Source organism: Gracilinanus agilis, chromosome 5, assembly GCF_016433145.1.
Source record: "Gracilinanus agilis isolate LMUSP501 chromosome 5, AgileGrace, whole genome shotgun sequence".
Lineage (NCBI taxonomy): Eukaryota > Metazoa > Chordata > Mammalia > Didelphimorphia > Didelphidae > Gracilinanus > Gracilinanus agilis.
The window spans coordinates 309,028,768-309,048,615 of record NC_058134.1 but is presented as its reverse complement, the minus strand read 5'-3'; the positions used below and the strand labels follow the sequence as shown (position 1 = coordinate 309,048,615).

Below are 19,848 nucleotides of genomic sequence, written 5' to 3'. Positions count from 1 at the left end.
TTGGGAACAGCCCAAAGTCACACAGGCAGTAAGTCCTAACGAGGGGATTCCAACCCAGGAGCTCCAAATTCCAGAGCTCTTTCTACCGTACCACATGGCCTAGGAAAATGACCAGATCAGTCCAATTTCTGATTTCAATTTTAAAAGTCGAAGCCTTCCTAAACTTCTATGCCAGTTCCTGATCACTATCAGGCAGGTGACCTCGGGATTACAGCAACAGCGCTGGCAAGGCTTCGAGAACGAGCCCGGAGATGGCAGCCCACACGCAGCCCGCAGACAGACCTGGGGAGCTGGCTGGCAGGAAGTTTTAAAGCCACTGTGCCTGGAAGTGTTATGGTCTATGTCAGCAGGAGGTACTCACACAAATGAAGTCATTTGGCCTAGATGTACATTTAGCAGGTGATTTCCAAGAATGAGCCCCCAAGTAAAAGATGCCATTTTTTAGGGAAAAACCAACAAACAAAACCACGGGAGAGGGAGAATGGCCCCCGAACTGCCTAGTCCAAGCCATCCCAACTCATCGGTTACATTGATTTAAATTCAGTCTAAGCCACCCAACTTTGCCAAGAGTCAGCAAATTTCTCAAGAACCTGAATGCTTGCTTGTTCTCCTGTTTTACCAAGCAGAAGCTGCTCTAGGACCCTGGAGCTTGGGCAGGATAGCGTGGCATGCACACAAGGGAGGAATCAGCGCCGAAAGGGGAAGAGATGTCGTTAGCATCTCCGGGGCCATCAGATTTCAAGCTAGGTTTGCACCCTCCAGCTGAGCCTCAAGCGGGTTTCTGTTGATCCTGCTGTCTACACTGGTTTATGAGGGCTCAGTGAGTGACGAGGACCAGGTGCTGCCAAAACTATTCAGCAAGTCATGGCTTTTGGGTAGATGGAGCCAAAAATGTTCTGGTATCACTCACCTTCCAGTCCCTAAACCAGAGGTTTTTCTCTTAACTGCGTCATCTCTCATTTCCTTCTCCTACCAGGTTCACACAAGGGTTAAACTCAATCATTTCTTTTCTTTAAAAAAAACCAACCAACCAAACAAACCAAAAACACTTTTATTTCTGTCTTAGAATCAATACCATGTATTGGTTCCAAGGTAGAAAAGCGGTAAGGACTAAGCAACAGGTTAAGTGACCTGCCCAGGATCACCCAGCCAGGAAGTATCTGAGGCCACACTTGAACCCAGGACATGCTATCTCTAGGCCTGCCTCTCAATCCATGGAGACACCTAGCTTCCCCCTAAACTTTATGATTTCTAAGGTCTCTTCCCCCTCTCTAAAGTCACTGGACTTTGGGGGTGGCTAGTATTACTTAGAAAGGTCCTGCAGAGCAGGCCTCAGGATTAAGTCCTCAGGATTAAGTGGGTGCTCTCTTATGGAACTTTCCCATCCCCTTCTTTTAAAACATGACCCCCCCTTTTAAAGGGGAAGCTGGGATTATCAATAAAACGCAAGCAAAAGGAACTAAGCAGACAGGTCTTCTCAACAGTTCTCTACTGCAGCAGGCCCCGGATCCAGGCACAAAATGGAATGGGAAAGAACAAGGGATACAGTCTTGACTGCTTGGCTTTCCTTTGGCAGAACAAGTGTGCTCTCAGGGGCTAGAGGGGTGCTGGGCCGGGGGGGGGGGGTGTCACTGTTTAGGGTCCAGAGGCAGCAAAGGGGGCGTGCGCCTTGGAATCCCCAACCCGAGAGGCTCTGCTGACATGGCTGTGGGTTTGGAGAACTCCTCACTTGAGAAAAATGGAAAACGGAGTTTAGCGTACAAGCTGACAATCCACCCTTAACTGGGGCTACCCAGCGAGAGACGCTGCCTAGCTTGAGCTCTTCCCCTGGGTCAGGGGCATCGCCATCACCAGTGTTTCTGTTTGCGCAGTGCCTCATACCTGGAGTACATTTTGCAGCCTATAAGGCAGCCCGCTGTACTGGCAATGGCTGTAAGGCTGAGAAAGATGAAGGGCTGTCCCGGATCCCACACCCAGTGGGTGTCACAGTGGGGAAGGGAATGGGGAGCTCCAGTCCACACTGGAAAAGTGGCTTCCAAGTGATGTGCTGTTTTAAAAATATACAAAATACCCTTCATTTCAAATTCTGCCTATTCGAATTCGAAAATGACAGTAGAAAAGTGGCAGCAGCATCTTACCACAAAATACGGAAATACTGTGTCCTCCCATTAACGGCAGAGACCCTCCGGGAGGGCGGGGGTGGGGGTGGGGGTTAACAAGGCGACTTAGAAAACCACAAATGCACATTTTCTAGACTATTTGCCACAAAAAACCACAGTAACTCGTCCCACTCCATCTCAGAATCAATACTACATTGGTCCCAAAGTAGAAGAGTAGTATGGGCTAGGGCAATGGAGGTTAAATGACTTGCCCAGGGTCCCATGAACATCCAGGAAGTGTGTGAAGTCAAATTTGAACTCAGGACCTTCTGAGTTCTCAATCGGGGAGCTGCCCAGCTGCCCCCTCCCAATGACATTTTAATCTGGTTGGGGTGGCACTTGCACTTGAGAACAGGCAGCCGAGTCCACACACTTCTGGTTTAGATGATAATCTGCTCACAACTTTCCATCTTGTCTAGCTCTTGTCTGATTCCTTCCCAGTGGGCATCTGTCCGGTCCAGTCAGTGTGCTGGGCAGGGCCAGACTCCAGCTGCACAGTATAACCTAACCTGGAATACTCCCCCTTCCACAGGGGGCCAAGAATCCTACAAGTGATTTTTTTTTTTTTTAAGACAGCCAAAAACATCAACTTCCCTTTCACAGGAAACACAAGCGGGCAATCACTTCTGTCTGAGCCATGGGATGCCCCTGTCTTTTTAAATTATTTTTTTTTAAACCCTCACCTTCCATCTTGGAGTCAATACTATGCATTGGCTCCAAGGCAGAAGAGTGGTAAGAGATAGGCAATGGGGGTCAAGTGACTTGCCTAGGGTCACACAGCTGGGAAGTGTCTGAGGCCGGATTTGAACCTAGGACCTCCTGTCTCTGGGCCTGGCTCTCCAACCACTGAGCTCCCCAGCTGCCCCTGTCTTTTGGAGAGGTACAGGAGACAAGAGTATGGTAGCTTTCACCGCATCAGAGGGAGGAGATGGAGTCAAGGACTTAGAACCACACATCTCATCCCTATCACCTGCCTTCATGTAGGTGTGACTTCAGGGGAGTCCCTTAACTTCACTTTGCCTCCACTACTTCATCTACAAAATGGAGCTATTTAACGTCCCTAAAGCATAATGCAAACCTGACCGGGGTCTCTTAGTATCAGTCCAAATAATGGAGGACACCAGCTAGTGTCCCAGCGCCTGGCACACTTAATACTCGCTTATCGATTACGGATTCAGAGTGCAACTGCGCTGATACAAAGGGCCACGTAGAAATATACTCCCAGGAACAGAAGAGACCAAGCAATGACGTCAAAGGATGGGGGGAACCTAGAGACGAGGCACAGCCCTCTTTTCAATGTTCAAGCCCTTTCAAAAGCATCCAATGTGTAAGAGGCAGTGGAAGCCTTCCCAGGAAGGATGCGAATAAGGCAAGGATGCCCGGTGTGCCGAGTGCCAGCTCTGACACAGTAAGACGAAACTGAGAAAATAAGCCCAAGAGAAGAGGCCAAATGACCTCCCTTTGCAGATGATGCCATGGTTTCTTTAGGGAACCTCAGAGAATCAAGGAGAATATCTATCAAGCTAATTAACTGCTTCTGTAAAGGTGCAGGTTAGGAAAGAACCCAACAAAGCCCAGCAGCCTTTACGTAGATGAAGGAAACGCAGGAGGAAAAACCAGGGAGACAGATTACATTCAGCACGACAACAGAATGCCTTAAGTATCTGAGAGTTAATCTACAACTGGAAAACAACGTTTACAGACATCAAGCACCTCAAAAAATGAAGAGCGGTTCAATCAGTGTTCATGCCTGGGCCAAGCCAATATAGGGAACATGAGGCTACTCCCCCAAAGGCCACAGATTGCGTTTCATACCCATATGATAATGCCAGACAAGATAATAACATTAATTTAGAGGAATCGAAGGTCAAGGGATATGATGGGGAAAAAGAATAGGAAAGCTGGGAGGGAAGGTTGATGCTCCCAGAGCAGAAACTCTATCATAAATCAGTAACCATCACAACTCTACAGCGGTACTACATAGAAAAACGTAAGAAAACCCAAAAAACCACCAGGCTGGACAAGAAAGATCTAGACCCCAATGCAAGCAGGTCAGTATTAAATAAACTCCCAAACGTAGAAAGACTAGGGAAAGGGACTCCCCATTCAATAATAGCTCCTGGGCAAACCAGAAAGTATTTTGGAAGAGAGCCTGGGATGGAGGAACATCTTGTGCCTTCTACTACAATTTCCAAATGAATTAAGTATGTAGGGGTTAAGAATGTAGGGAAAGAGGGGCAGCTGGGTAGCTCAGTGGATTGAGAGCCAGGCCTAGAGACGGGAGGTCCTGGGTTCAAATCCGGCCTCAGACACTTCCCAGCTGTGTGACCCTGGGCAAGTCACTTGACCCCCATGGCCCACCCTTACCACTCTTCCACCTATAAGTCAATACACAGAAGTTAAGGGTTTAAAATAAAAAAAAAAAAATGAAAAAAAAAACTGTTTCTACATGTAATTTTAAAAAAGAAAATTTAAAAAGGAATATTTAAAAAAAAAAAGAATGTAGGGAAAGAGGCATATATGTAGAAAAGCTTCACACCAAAAATAATGAGGAGAATTGAAGGTTATAGTTATCATAATGGTGGACTGGAAGAAAATTCCTAACCAGAAAAATTTAGGCAAAGCGGATTTTATCATATAAAATTCAAAGTTATCAAATGTTCTATCTAAGGTGTCAAGAGCCATTCCCCACAACGTAAATGGTCAAAGAACACTAATCGGAGAAGTGTAAATTAAAAGAACACTGAAGTGACTCTCGGCACGAAGAGGGAGAAAGAACACTACTTCCCCACAGATGCCAATGGGAATTTGTCCGACCGTTCTGTAATCTGATCGATTTATGATCATATAGAAAAGTGACTAAATTCTTCAGGCTCTGTAGCCCAAGAAACGACCTTGAAGTACCCCAGAATTCACAGCTGCATTCCTTGCGATAACCACAGGTGCCTGCCCAGTTGTTGGGGGCCGGCTAGACAAATGATAGGATGGGATTTAATGGGATATTCCTTCGTTGTAAGGGACAATAAATATGAAGAATTCACAGAGAAATGTAGGGAAATTTAAGGGAGAGAGTGTGAGGGAGCAGAAACAGAACTCTTCACACTCACTGACTGCTACACGGTCAAGTGGGAAAGGTGCCAGGGTCCAAGAACAAGCCCTGGGTTGTTAAGAAGGGAGGCGAGGGGGCTGGGAGGTGCCTCGTGCCCTGACAAGGAGCGTCCTTCCGGTTACTAACAGTAACAGCGGCCCAGCCTGTTCTCCAGTGAATGCACCGCTTTCCCGACCACAAGCCCTCCATGCAGAGTGAGTTCCCACGTGGGGAAGTTTCCTCATCTGTAAAATGAAGAGCTTGGGCCAGATGATCATCTCTAAATCATAGCAGGCTATTACAGGCCCACGTTAGAGTGAATAAAGCCGAGCTGTGGGAAGTGATCACAAAGGACCAAGCGTTCTCCAGGTCTCCTGACCCTAAGCCCAGGCTTCTCACTACTAAAGTCCCAAAGCACCATTTCTCCAAAAGCTGTGCTGACCAGACCACACTCCTGCAGGCCCTTCTGCTCCCGAATCTTGGGCAAAGAGCAGCTGTCCTACTCGCTGCTGCTCCAGGACACTAAGGTCAGACGTGACCGACAAAGGACAGCTTCCATGACACACGAAGATGGAGCTGCCCTCTTGCCTTGGAACGCTTCCTGCTCTATCTAAGAGCGGACAGGTTGGTCCCATCCACACTCCCCTCTCAGACGGCAACCTCCAGTTCCCTTGATCGGAGTCTCACGAGAGCCTCTGTACTTGGCCCTGCAAGGCTGTGACTTAGTCCCATGCCTCTACCTTCTGAAGAAGTGAGGGACGCTGGTGAGGGCCGGAGGAGAACATCTGTCCTGTAGTCTCCAAGGTTACATAGTCCAAATGAGGGACTAGCCTTAACAACAGTGAAAACATGTTCTCCATTAAAGCGTCCCTAAATGTAATTGGAAATATATATATGCGCATATATATATGTTCTGTGTGTGAATGCACATGCACACGCGCACACGCACACACACAAAAACCCACGATGTCCAGAGATCATTAAACACTAGAAACCTATCTGGGAGGGATGGCAGGTATACTTCAGCTTACATTCAAAAGCCTGTTAATAAAGCAAACAGGGTGCTGTCAAGGTAGCCATCCAGATCCCCCTGCCTAGTTCCGTCTCCCATAAACCTTCCCTGAGATTCCCCATTTTTTTCAAGCCCAAAGCAATCAGCCTAATTAGGAAGCCGTGGGGCAGAGAGAACACCAGCTCTGAGTTCCGAGGGCAGGTCTCGCCTGTCCCCTGTGTGACTTGGGGGCCCGAGGGAGCAATACTCCATCTTACAGATAAGCTCATGGTTCCTTCCAGCCCCAAAACCACTTCTTCAGTTCAGCCCTCCATCTCTTCTTGGCCAGCTAGTCCCTCTCCCACAAATGCCCCCGAGTCCCCGGGGCGCCCAATTGGTATGACAGACACTTCTGATTGGTCCTGGCCTTGCCGACACAGAGGAAATCACAGGCGCCCATGGCCCTGGCAGCCCGTTCCAATGGACCTAAGCATCCTCTTTCCCCTCTTCCTGTGAAATCTCTCTTTCTGCTCCATGTTCATGGTATCTTTTGCGCCTTAAAGTACCTTTTCCTGACCCCAATCCCTGCCCTATGCAACATGGCAGGGTGGAAATCCTGCAAGATACAGGGTCAAGCCTCACCCAGAATTCCAGGGGACCCTTGCACCTATCGACCCATTAATGTCCAATTCAAGGTTGATCCTTCCCCATCTCCAGGCAAAAATGAGCTTCCCCACCTCAAAGTTTCTCAAAGCACTTCCTTAGGCTACGAGAGAAAATAATGTACAAAGAAGAGGCTTAAGTAATCCCCCTGCTTTCAGCTGAAAGTGTGCGAACTGGGTCTGTGCCGTGTCTTTACCGCTCGCCTCAAAGACAGTGTCCTGCGAATGAATACAGCTCGCCTCCCAGGGCACAGGATGACAACGGCGGCTCCTCTCCTCTAGTAGAAGCCGAGCCCCATGCGGGCAGGGAGCCGCCTCTCCCACGATGCCTTCTACATCACGGAGGAACGGAAGTGCTCAGGAATGAAAGCTAAGAGGAGCTCCTGTTCTGAAATGATCCCACCCCCAAGGCCTTGGCTCAAAGCAAGGCTGCCCCCCACTGCCACCTCTTGGAGGGCTGATCTCACTGGTTTTGGTTTCTCCAGGCTGGCGCTTTGCTAATGGAGAGCTGTTCTTCCACGGTTTTCCCCCATCAGGCCCTTCTCTAGCTCTGAAAACATCCTCCTCGGCTGTTCAGCATGATGTCTGGCCAAGTCAGAAAGCTTAGTCAGGTCTGCCCTGGATGACTTTGCATTTTCCTCTTACTCTTCCATCTCGCAGGTCTGGAGTGCTCTAACTCCCCAGGGTGACGGCGAGGCCCGTGGGGAAAATGGGAGAAATGATCAGAGGATTTGCCGATGCAAAGGGACCCGGAGATCATCTAAACCAGAGAGGAGTCCCTAGCCTGGGGACAAAGAGATGCCAAGAATCGCTTCCCTCTGAAGACATCCATGGACCCCAGCACGCCTACTGGGACCCCCTGGCCCCACGCCCTCAGCACGCACACATGCACACGCGTGCGCGAAGATGGAAAGAGAGCTGGCCGGGGCACCCAGCTGGGATGAGAGCGGCGGCCTGGGCTAGGGGACACCAACTCACCATCCCACACACCACAGAACGTGAGGCGGGGGTCTCCAAGGCCATTCCTGAGCTCTGACTTGGACGTCAGGCAGTGACGCAAGCCCCTTCCCACAATGATTTCAGAGGGTGAATCTGAGGCGGAGCTTGCCTACAAGAGCCAAGCTCAGTCAGGGAAATTATGGCACGAAGATGGCAGAAATGACGCGAGTCAGGGCCCGGGCACCCTCCTGTCACAGTGGGTAGCAAAGAAGCTGCTTCTGCCATGACACTCTCTGGGACATGCAGGACCAAAGCAGAGCCCTGGGGGCACGGGCATTGCGCTGAGCACGGTGAACACCCATTATGGCCAAGCTGGTCTCAGCTCTCAGCAGAGGTCTGGCAGCACGGCTAACACGGTGACTGCACTTACTGACATGGGCGATGAGGGGGTGCCACAGCACACAGAGCACCAGGCTGAAGTCAGAAAGACTCAAGTTCAAATGAGGTCTCAGAGAGGTCCTAGCTGTGTGACCCTGAGTAAGTCACCTCACCTCTAAAAGCCTGCCTCAGTTTCCCCAACTGTATAATAATAACATAATAACAGCCTCATCTATCTCCCAGTGGCCTGAGGATCCAGAGAGTGAGAATATTCGTAAATGGCACTTGTCACAGTGCCTGGCATCTAGCGGGTGCTACATAAAAGTGCATATTCCCATTTCTTTACTATGACGAGGAGTCCCTGGGAAGGAACATATGAAAAAAGAAACGGGCACCAAGATGATGTTTTTAAAAGCCAAATGCCTGCCTCCCCTTGTAAAAAAAGACATGCTCGTGCCATTAGGTACTTCATGCCTTCATGGCTATAAAAAACCTTTCCAAGGAATATAATTGAATCCAATCCTATCTGTAAAGCACTTGCCTGGCACGTAGTAGGTGTCCTAGTAGCTCGTTCCCTCCTGCATCCCCCCTCAAAGACAGAAAAGGTCCCTCCCTTCTTTTCCCACCTCCCACTAAGAGAGCTTCAGGATCTAAAAATGGGCCATCACTACGCAACTAGGAATGTTTTCACTCAACACTACTACGGCTACTCTAGGAATGCAAATGATGCCCAAATGATGTCAGAGCAGGCCAAGGCTCTTTCCCCCTCAGCATCTTGTCCCAGGCCCCAGCTGAGATCAGCCCAGCTGCCTTAGCAGTCCAGTCCAGAAAGGTGGGAGCAGCCGTTGTCTCCTAAGTGTGACCTGAAGAGATGACAGAGGCCTGGGCCAGGCAGGGCAAGAGCTGGAGATTCAAGGAGAGAGGGAGCAGAGCAAAGCCCAGCTGAACTTGGGATGCCCAACAAAAGGAGAGGCTCTCTGGGGAACAAGTTCAACCTTGCCTCTGGCTCTAACTGGAGGACTTAAGGCCAATCCCAGCCTCTCTGGGAGCTGCCTCCGAGGGTTCCTTCAGCTCCAGGTCTAGGAGGCTGGGATTAGCCCTGGTTGCCCTGCCCACCCATGATGGGGAGTTTAGAACCCAGTACTGGAGTCTCTTCTGACTCTCAACTTTGGCACCGAGATAATGGATGGAAGCGGAGTCAGCCACCATTAGGATTCTTAAACCCCTTTCTCGGTAACAAAGGCAATGCTCGGTCAAGAGCCGAACGAAGTGCATTTTCCTCAGGATCCATCTCCCAACTCTGTGGGAAAAGAGCGCTACCAGTCCCAAAGGCAGCCCATCAGAGCAGGGACAAAGGCATGTAAGTGAATGACTGCTCCAGGCCTCGGGAAGGCCTCACGTTCCCAAGGAGACCCACCACTGAGAGCCTGCTCTCCTCCCCAGCTGGCTGGGCCGGCTCCAAGTCATGTGTTGTGCCCACTTCTGACTATATCAATTCTCTGGCAGTAACTATCAAGGGTCCAAAGTGTAAGAAACTCCAAAAGGCCTCTTCAGGTCCAAGTGAGATGCTGGGGCCACTGACCTCGACCTTGTTCTGCCTTCCCTCTCACATTCAGGGGGAAGGTCAAGGAAGGCCCCTTAGAAGCGTTAACCCAAGAGCCCCTCTTTACCTGCCTCTGGGCCAGCTGCCAGCCAGCTCAGGTCAACAGCTGAGGCTCACTCCCTCACAGACATCACATTGCTTTATGCTTGAGCATCATGCTTGTCAAAACACCTGATAAATACACAGGCAGAAATGGATCTCTAATGAAATTTATGTGGCCCTATCCTGGATGATAGAATTGAGAACAAGTTCATTAAGTGGATGAAAATAAATTGTTGTGCCTGCTAACACCTTGGAAGAGAAAGCACAATTCCAAGTGACCCTGACAAATGGTGTCTCCCCAGCAGGCAAGGGACAAGAGAATGCTTTCATTTGACAGCCAGAGGCAGGGAGCTGGGAGAGACCAGCCGGCCCACCACCCTCACTCTACACAAGAACCACCAGCCCAGGGTCTGGGAAAGGCCTACTGTACTGTGTCCAGAATGCTCAGGGGCAAATCGAGCCTCAGAAGCACGTGGCGTCCCTACTGCCCAGGGACGCCAAGGATTGCTGGCTCTGTGGCGCCTTAAAGGAAGACCAGGCGGCATTTCTTCTTCTCTTTGACTGGGGAGAGTACTTGCTTGGAAGGGCTCCGTTTACTTAGTTTAGAAATAAAAAAAACAATCGTGCGCCTGCCCTCCCCTTCCTCCGGCCAACTGGCTCTCTATCACAGCAGACCTTTGATTGAACCAGGCAGCGGCACTGTCATCAATCATTCCAGGGAGGCCTCGCCTCCTTGGGGTGGGCACTCCTGCTGGCTGCAAACATCTGAGGCCCGGGGAAACACAGGGAGAAAGAAGCTGGTTTTGGAAAACATGATTATTCATCAGCGCCTCATGAAACAAGAATAGCCAGGTGAGGCTGGCTTGCAGATGGGCCTGTGCTCTGATGAAGTGAGAACAGGACGTAGAGGAGGAGGCAGCAGTGAGCTGCTCCACAGGGCGCCCGAGAGGCTGTTGAAGAGACTGCGAGTCTGCAGCGTGGTAGAGGCCCGCTGACCGTCAGGCCCGAGAGCCTTTATCTGAACGGCCCAACGACTCCTCCTCAGACCCACCCTGCAGGGGAAGAAGACAAGCCGGGAAGGCCAATCTTTGCAACACATGCCCCAACTCTCCTGCAAGCAAATGAATGGCTTGAGGAAATCACCTGGGTGAAATCTCAGGTTTCTTCAATTATGGGAGAACGCAGAAGAGTCGAGCAGCAGAAATGGCGCCCCAGCTCTACCGGCACCAGCAGGAATGCTGAACTGTGCCGGGAGCCTCACTTTCTTCACTAGGGCCATCGGCTTACGGCTACCTCTCCTTACTAGTCCATAAAGATGTTTCCCGGACAAAGCCGGCCGACGCGGGAGGGCCACCACGGCTCTGAAATGGCTATGAGGTACTCGGGACGGATAGAGCAAGAATGAGGGGAGGCAAAAGTCGTCTGAGAGGGCCAAAGAGGGCCTGAGCCTGGAGTGGCTGGGGGCTGGCCCCCGCCACGCACCCCGTCTAGCTGTTCCACCTCAAAGGAGCTGTAGCAGAGGATGTGGGCCAGTCTAAGGCCCAGGACGCACGACAGAAGCTCGCGTGTGCTCGGCCTCCAGTGAGCGGTAATCCCAGGGCCACGGAAGGGCAGGCGGCCTGAGGAGCCTTCTCAGCGGTGAGACCACACTCCATAAGGAAGGCGCTCTGAGAGGCAGGGCTGACCCGAGGGTCCTGCAGCCCACAAGGAACGGCCTAGCCAAAGGGCCATCACCAGATAATGCTAATGAGGGGGTGGCTCAGAGAAGCAGACACCTCCTCATGGAGGACCTCCTTTCTGTGGCTCTCCTCCCAAGTCCTGTGTGTGTGTCCACATGAGTATACATTTACACAGATGCTCTGGGGAGGCCAGACCACTGAATTCATCAGAATAGGAATGGGGAACTCCTACTGAGAAAATAGCTTTGACCAATGAAGTTCACACTGGCTCACAAACTGCCTAGAGATGAAAAACCAATCAAGCACTTTCTGAGCACCAACGCTGTGCCAAGCACTGTGCCAGGTGCCAGGAACCCCCAAAATCACTGCCCTCAGAGAACTCCCCTCTGAGCTAAGGACAATATGTCTACACCAGCAGAGTTTTCCTGGGCCCTGGCAGCTGCAAAGACAAGCCAGGTCTTGGAGAAGATGAGTTGTGAGCTGAGCAGGGGACAAAGTGGAAACGAGATGGGTGAGGGGTTGCCTGGGGGACAAAAACAAGGGCAACTAAGGGGAAAGAGAACAAGGGATGTCATTGGCACACAAAGTTTGAGATGTTTGCTTGACGCTCAAGCTCAAAAGATGACTTGTTAAGAAGGGGATGTCGGGGACAGCTAGGTGGTTCAGCTGGTAGCGTCAGACCTAGAGAAGAAAGGTCCTGGGTTCAAATCTGGCCTCAGAGACTTCCCAGAAGTGTGACCCTGGGCAAGTCACTTACCCTCATCACCAACTCCTTATAGCCCTTCTGCCTTGGGTTTTGATTACTGTTCTAAGAAAAGATATGGTTTTAAAAAAGACTGGGATGGGGCACTCGACTCAGGATAGAGACAAGCACCAGTTCCAGAGATCTGAGAGAATCTCTGATTGAGCTAACTGATCCTGGAGGAGCTGATGAGATCATGGAAAAGAAAATCACTAAATGGGGGAAGAAGTAAATTAAAGGTTCTAATTTTTACACTTGCACATTTTCAGAAAGCTACAGCAATCAATGAGCTCACCTATTTGGCGGACGGTGATGCCAATAGAGTAGGAGCATCATTTCACTCAAGCCCGCCAACACCCTACCTGAACCTTGGACTCCCTATGATACAATAACAAATTTGCTTGGCAAGATAAATGGCCGCCATCTCTCCAGAGCAAACTTTGGGCTCTGAGGAATCTTTCCTTCAGGGGATCAGCCAAGTACCAACATCCTTTGCAGACAATGGAGGCGGAGAGAAAGGAAGGAAGAGATTGGCCAAGGCCAGGGAGGGGTTCTCCACAGCAAAAGCCACCAGAAGCAGCAGATCCCACTAGGGGTGCTTCTCCTACTCACCATTTCTCTAGCTATTTCCAAGGCTTCCTGCAGCCCGTAGAGCCTGCCACAGACCAGGTAGATGCCGTTGGCCCAGAGAACACAGCCCTCGTGGACCCAAAGTTCATTACTGTCTAGAGGTAGCTCAGGAATGTGTAGCTCCAGCTCGGGGCCAGTGCCTTCTGACACAGGCCCAGCAGGCTTTGAGTCTGAAGGAGTCTTTTCACTGCCACTGCTGCTGCCGCCGCCGCCGCCGCTCTCAATGATAGCCTTTTTACAAGGGATCCCCCGGGAAAGGGACCGAGGGGTCCCACTGCAGTCCTCAGAACGGTGTCGCCTCTTAAACCTGGGGTGGGCAGCCAGGCTTCGTTGCTCCTTCTGCTCCTTCGGCTGTGAGGGTGCTGGGGGCGGCTGCTGCTGTTGCTGCTGCTGCTGCTGCTGCTGCTGCTGTTCTTCCTCCTCCTCCTCCTCCTCTTCCTCCTCCTCCTCTTCCTCCTCCGTGTCTGTCTTGGCACAGCCATTGGGAGCACTTTTGTGCCGTACCTTCACCTTGTTCTGCATCTCTGTGGCTCTCTTGGGAGGTGGATTCTTGGGGAGAGTGGCTACATAATCTTGAGGATAAAAGGGACCAAAGAGGTCACCCATATTCCGATAGCTGGCCCACTTGCCACAGAGGCAGCAGACCAGGTGCCCCAAGACCGAGGACTCGGTTACCACGGGGCCCTGCAGGACGAAGGAAGATGTGGGCAGCACCTTGCTCTCCACACTGCTGGGGGGAGGGGTCAGCGACCTCTGGCCCTTCCTTCCTTTCACCAGCTTGCTCTGCTCTTCCTCCTCAGCATTGATAATTGTGCAAACTGCCCCGATCTCACACTTGTTCACTACGTGAATGTAAGGGAAGAAGGATTTATTCTTGGCGTCACTTTTGTCCAGTGGCTGGGTGGCATATTTTAATTTGATCTCAGGTTCCTGGGGCTCGATGATCGGAACAGCTTGCTTGGTCTTACGTTTTCGGGGCTGGGCCCCAGGTTTTCTCCTCTCCCTCCTTTGCCTCTGTTTTTTGGGCTTGGGTTCTCCATCCCCAGAGCCTTCAGGGACCTGTGTTGGTGGCGGTGGTGGAGGTGGGGGCTGCTGTTTCTTTTGTTTATTCACACTTCCAATGGGTCTCCCCTTTTTCTTTCCTGAAGGGAAGTAGCCTTTTGGTGGGAAACACTCTTGTTTAGGTGAAACAGTTATTGCCTCTCCCTCTTTCTCCTCAGACTTGGCATTTGGTTCTGGAGCCGAGACGCCTGCGGGGGAGACGCTCTTGGAGTCGGGGAAGCTTAAAGGCCCACTTCCAGCCAAAGCCCCATCTGGTCTTCCTTGGCTCCCCATGGGCTTCTGGGAGGTTGGGGGGGCCATAGCTCCTGGGGCATCTTTCCCAGCAGTTCCAGGTTCTGGAAGGGTCTCCTTCTTCACTTTGTCATCCCCACTCCCACGCCAGTCTTCAGAGGAGCGAGGGAGAGAGGCTTCATTGTTCAAATCCTGGCTCACCGGGCCACCCAAGTCAGACACAGTCGCCTCTCCTTTTCTCTTCTCCGCCATGTCAGCTTCATGGCTAGCAGTGCTCCCGCCTTCCGGTGGACCACTCTTCAAGGCCAAGATGTCGTCGAGGGTAACTGTATCTCCTCCAGCTTCAGCACTGTTGGAGGGGGCACTCCTCCTGATATTTGGGGAGGTAATCTTCTGAACAATCGCTTCCAGCTTCAGCCCCCGTCCCTTTCGGGGAGGAAGGATTTTGGTCTTGGTTGGGCTCGTGAGGCTAACGGCGGGGCAGCTTCTACTGTCAGGACTCACAAGATCCTTGGAGGACTCTCTTTTGGGGACAGATTTAACATCCTGATTATGAGCCATGTGGGCATAGGAATTGAAGGCTTTATCAGTGCCTTCTTTTGAGGGAGGAAGCAATCGCCCTTTATCTTCAGTGCCACTGTTCTTTACATCCTGGGACTGCCTTTTACTGGGAATGGGAGAGATAAAGGAGCGAACTCGCCTTCTCATAATTAAAGGGTTTTGGGGAGACTGATCCTCTTGCCCCGGGAGTCTGAGCATGACATTACCAGATTTGGATGACTGTGCAGACTCAGTGAGCCCGTGGCCATCTGCCTCATGGGGAGGACCATACCGTTTTTGGCTGGACATTCCTGAAGGGCCACTGCTCTTGGCTGGAGAGGTCTGCCGGGAAAGATCCCAACAAGATTCCTGCTGGAGTTTCTGGGCGCTATGCTTCAAATCGATACCCTTGTTAGAGGGAAGTCCATCGTTTGCCATGACGCACCGGCCAGATTCTGGATTCCCAGGATCATGGTAGGAACTGGGTGGGCCATACATCATGCCATCCTTGTCATTTTTCAGAGGGCTCCTCACTCTGTCAAGGAATTGCTGCTGCCTTGGGCTCTTCCTTGGTCCCTCAGGTCTGTGCTGAGCGGCAGCGATCACCCCCTGAGCAGAGCTGCCACTCCAGTCTTTGTAGTCCTCTTGCTGCTGGTATAGCTGCCTTTTGTAATGGAGCTGAGAGTTCAAACCTGGGTTAGGGTCCCCATAAGCATGAGGTCTCGTATTTGTGTGATAGGTAGAAGCCAGACTTTCAGAGCTGGGGGAGAAGGGAGCATGCAAAGAACTCCTGTTAGCCCTCTCAAATGCCATATGAGGGTTCATGTGGTGAGGATCTCCCCCGGGCCCTCGACTTCGGCCAGGAGACATCTTCAGTTTCTCTGTCAGATCGTGGTACTGAGAAGGCGAGCGGCCCCTCATGCCTTCCCTGCCTCCCATTCTCCCAGGCACTCGCCTCATTTGGGTGGGCCTGCTGTCCTGTGGGGAGCCATACTCAGAGAGAGGGTCATGGGCTGCAGCTCCTGGACTGGCATTACCGCGGTAGGATTCATGCTTGATGCCAGTGGAATGGCAATGATCACCAGATTTCTTACTGTTGATGCTGGCTTGGGATTTGGACTGTTCGAAATCTTCCTCCTTTATTTGCCCACTCTGAGATTTCAGTTTAGTTTCCATGGACACCAGACCACCTGGAAGAATGACTGACTGGCTCAGACTTGGGTTGAGGCGTTCATTCCTTCCCATCCTGCCGTCGGCACCCATGTGTCCCAGCGTATGGGCCCCCGGGTCTCTGACCAGCTGCCGTAGTGGGGAAATGTCACAGATCACCGACCTCCTTTCGGAAAGGCCTCCCCCTGGTTCGTGGCCTGATGCCTGAGATTCCATTTCAAATTTTCTGGGGATTGGATAGTCAGCTAGATTGATCTGTTTCATGTCAGGGGCTGAGCTGCTTGATTTCCTGTCCCAGGGGCCCCAGTGGGGGTTTTCCAAGAGAGACCCAATGCTTTTATTTAGGAGACCCCGGCTAGCTAATTCATTTGTCTGACTGATTAAGACATTGGGCCTCATGGCTCCCTCAAGGCCTCCAGCCATTCCTTGATGGTCCTGGGCATTCCTAGAATACCTCCTATCAGGATGGTGGTGGTAACCCTGAAGGACTTCTTGTAGGAGGCTGGGAAATTTTTCATTTCGACCCTTTCGTTGCTCCCCATGGCCAGAGTAGTCCCCCTTCTCCTGCCCTGAAGGATATTGAGGAAAGCCACCAGCATTCCTCTGCATGGCAGATCCCAAGCTGTCTTTGTAGCTATATCGCAGGCTTCCAGGAGATTTGCTCGGTTCCGTTCTGTTGGTGAACCCAGAGCCGAGAGAATGCCCCGTCTGGCCATTTCCTTCTCCATTGTGGTTGGTGTTTCCATCTCCGCTCTTGTTCCCTTTGATTCCTCCTTGGGGCTCTGGCTGTGGTGGGGCTCCATGGCCAGGCTCTTTTGCCCCACCAGTGCTTGGCGGTGCTTGGGGGACAGCAGGATCTTCGTCTTGGGAGCCTTTCTCTTGTCCACCTGTCTTTTCTCCTCGACCCGACATGGCTTCCCGGGAAACGATCACCCCTATGGTCTTCTCGTTGACTTTTAGGTTGGCGTCTGTGGATGACAAAGTGTCTTTCTCATCTGGCGAGATGGCATCATCCCTTACTGTGGGACTGGCACTGAGTTTGGGGGGATCATTCTGAGAGCTTTGTGGGGGTGAGGGGTTGGCTTTCTCCAAGGGGCCACCCTTGTAGGTGGTGTCAGAGCTGGTGCTCTGACCACTCAGCTGCCTTACCCTCTCCCCAGGGTCCTCAGAACTACTAGAGCAGCCTCCATCCAGAGATTCGGCCATCGGGGATTTCAGCTGTTCCTCGGGCTGAGAAGAGCCTTCCGAGTTGGTGCAGCTGTCGGCTTTCTTGGATGAGGACGATGATCTCTTGGAGTTTTTCTTCTGGGGGGCCAGAGCATCGGACAGTAGCATGTGCTGAACCGTATTGGGCAGGTTGGCCACCTGAGTGCTCAGGGCGCTCAGGCTGCTCAGGCCGGGGTCTGTGAGTCGCTTTTCGGGCATCCCTTCCACTCCAAACCCTTTGAAACCTGTGCTGTGAGAGTTAGGGCTGGGCATCATGGATGGCGTGGGGCTGAGCTGGGGCATCATTTGCAGAATCCGGTTTCGGGAGCCCATGGGCATGTTGGCCTGCCCGCACTGGAGGTTCTCTCCGCTCTGCATCAGAGGAGAGGGGGTGGAGCTGCAGCTCGGAGACTGAACCACAGACGCGGCGGGGGACGGGTTAGAGATGGGGCTGAAGTTCTGGTGGAACTGCATGGGCGACCTGACCGGGACTTCGGGCTGGCTGTACTGCCCCACCTGGCTCTGCAGGGAGAGTTTGGGGGCCGTGCTTCCATAGGGCATTGTGTGTTGGGGGGGAGGGTGCTGCTGCTGCTGCTGCTGCTGCTGCTGCTGCTGCTGCTGCTGCTGCTGCTGCTGCTGCTGCTGGCCTCCTTGGGGAAGCTTGGACTGCTCAAAGTTTTTCATCGACGGAGTCTGGTAATTGTAATTCGATTGTGTCCCGTAAGCCTGGGCACTGGAACCCACAGTGTGCCCTTCATACTGGGAGCTGGCATTCACGTTGTAGCTGCTGTCGTAGTTCTGTCCAGACTGGCTAAAGCGCTGAGGGGAGGGGAAAGAGGAGGACGAGGCAGCCGCAGAGGACTGGTAGTGTTGGCTGAACTGGCCTACTCGGAGCTGGTAGCCGGCACTGGAGGAGGGCAGGGCGGACGGCCGCTGCATGGGCTGGAGGTGGGAAGAACTGGAGGCTGGCTGGCCTGATGCCTGTGGCAGGGGCTGATGGGACTGATAAAGCTGCTGCCTCAGTTGCTGTACCTGCTGCTGCTGGCTGGAAGCCTGCTGCTGGTACTGAGTGCTTCCCGGAGAGAAGGGGCCACTATAATCCTGCTGGTAATGAGACACCCCACCAAGAGCAGAGTGCTGGGCCTGAAACTGGCCCACGTGCCCCTCACCCCCATACTGGCTCCCAAAGCTGCTCCCTTGGGGCGGTCCATAGCTCTGCACTGGCCCCGAGGGCCTGCGCTGGGGGGGCTGCTGGCCGCCTGGGGTCACAGGGTCTTTGTTGGCAGCCATATAGTAAAACTCTCCAGCTTCTTTCCTGAAACTCTGGTAGCTCTGGTGGCCGGAGCCCTCTGCGGCCATGGCCGCCGCGGCTGCAGTCGCTCCACGACGTCCACCACCGGCGCTACCGCCCCCGCCGCTGCTACCGGCCCCTCCTCCTCCCGCAAAGTTCTGGAACATCTGGGCCTGCTGCCGAGGACTGAACTCTTCCAGCCGGGATGAAGCGTGCACCTCCTGGGGGTAGCTCTGCTGGTTTCCGTGGTAACTGCTTTGCTCCCGAAAGGACTGCATACTGCTTAGCAGCCGAGCGGGCCAAGAGCCCTCCTAGAGGGGAAAGAACAGAAAGGACGACAAGTCAGAGAAAACCTGCACCCACTGTGGCCACACTCCAACCACGGGGAAGGCGGATCGCTGAGATTCACAGAAAACCCCCAAACCCCTCCTCACAAAGTGTCCAGCCAAGCGACAAGGTTGGAGTTTCCACTCATTTAATTGCCTGGTCTACCATCTTCTAGAAAAGCTAACGAGCAGTGAAATGGGGGTGTGTGAGAGAGAGATGGAGGGAGAGAGGAAGGAGAAAAACAGAGAAAGGGAGACAAAGCCAGAGACATGAGGCAGCTGGCAGCAAGGTCAGCGAAAAGGTCGAAAGGACGCAACCAAACCCGAGGCTGGGAAAGGCCCAGAGTGAGCTGTGCGTCTCCTCAAACGCTCTCCCGCTGGCGGTCAAGCAGACCCCCAGGCACGCCTGTCTAGCAAGCCGATCCCAAGCTCCCCCTTCACTAGTGTGAAAAGAGGGTGATTTGGGGGTACAGGCCCCCCCAAGAGTAGACAGGCACCTGCACCGTCCGTGCCACTTACTATTAGCTCCTTCACTGGCCCCATTTTGCACCGTCTGTCCACACTAATGCTCCGTTCCCCTCCTTTTACAGAGTTAAGCAAGACTGGATGGAGTAGCAGCTCTGGGGTCTCCTTTTCCATTCAATCCCGAAGCCCTTTTGCCTGTAAGCTGCTATCGCATGTCACTGAAATGAATACCTCTCACCAATTGCTTTACAGTCCTTTAAAGTATATCTATCAGAGAATTAAAAACCCAAGGCCCCTGCCTTCTTCAGCCTAGGGAGCTGCCCACACTGTCCTTTCCCAGGGTTGCAAAGTCAGGCCATCTCAAGGGGGCGCCTTAAAAAGGGGCCCCAGATTTCTCGGAGTCCAAAGCCAGTCCTCACTCCGCAACACCGGTCAGCCACACATCCCCAATATGTCAAAGGAAGTTGTGTATGTGATATCAAAGGGGTTCTTCAGCCCCCATGAGGGATCTAGCGCACCAGGGTGGAGGTGGAACGCAGTGCGCCAGGGCAGGCCCCAACTGAGGCAACAGACTTTGGGCACGGCTGAAGCAGCCGCCAAGGCTTCCAGAGCCCCCTGCCACAGAGGGTAAGAGGGGGTGGGGA

General features: G+C 52.5%; 1 protein-coding gene across 1 annotated transcript in view; it reads right to left on the bottom strand.

Annotated features, from left to right (window-relative positions):
- TCF20 (transcription factor 20) overlaps nt 1-18,691 on the bottom strand; it is a 43,082-nt gene extending 24,391 nt beyond the window's left edge. Inside the window, exon 1 of the mRNA XM_044678213.1 lies at nt 12,896-18,691. Within this exon, the coding sequence (XP_044534148.1) occupies nt 12,896-18,691 (5,796 nt within the window). The remainder of the gene's footprint in view (nt 1-12,895) is intronic.
- Nucleotides 18,692-19,848: the final 1,157 nt, after the last annotated feature.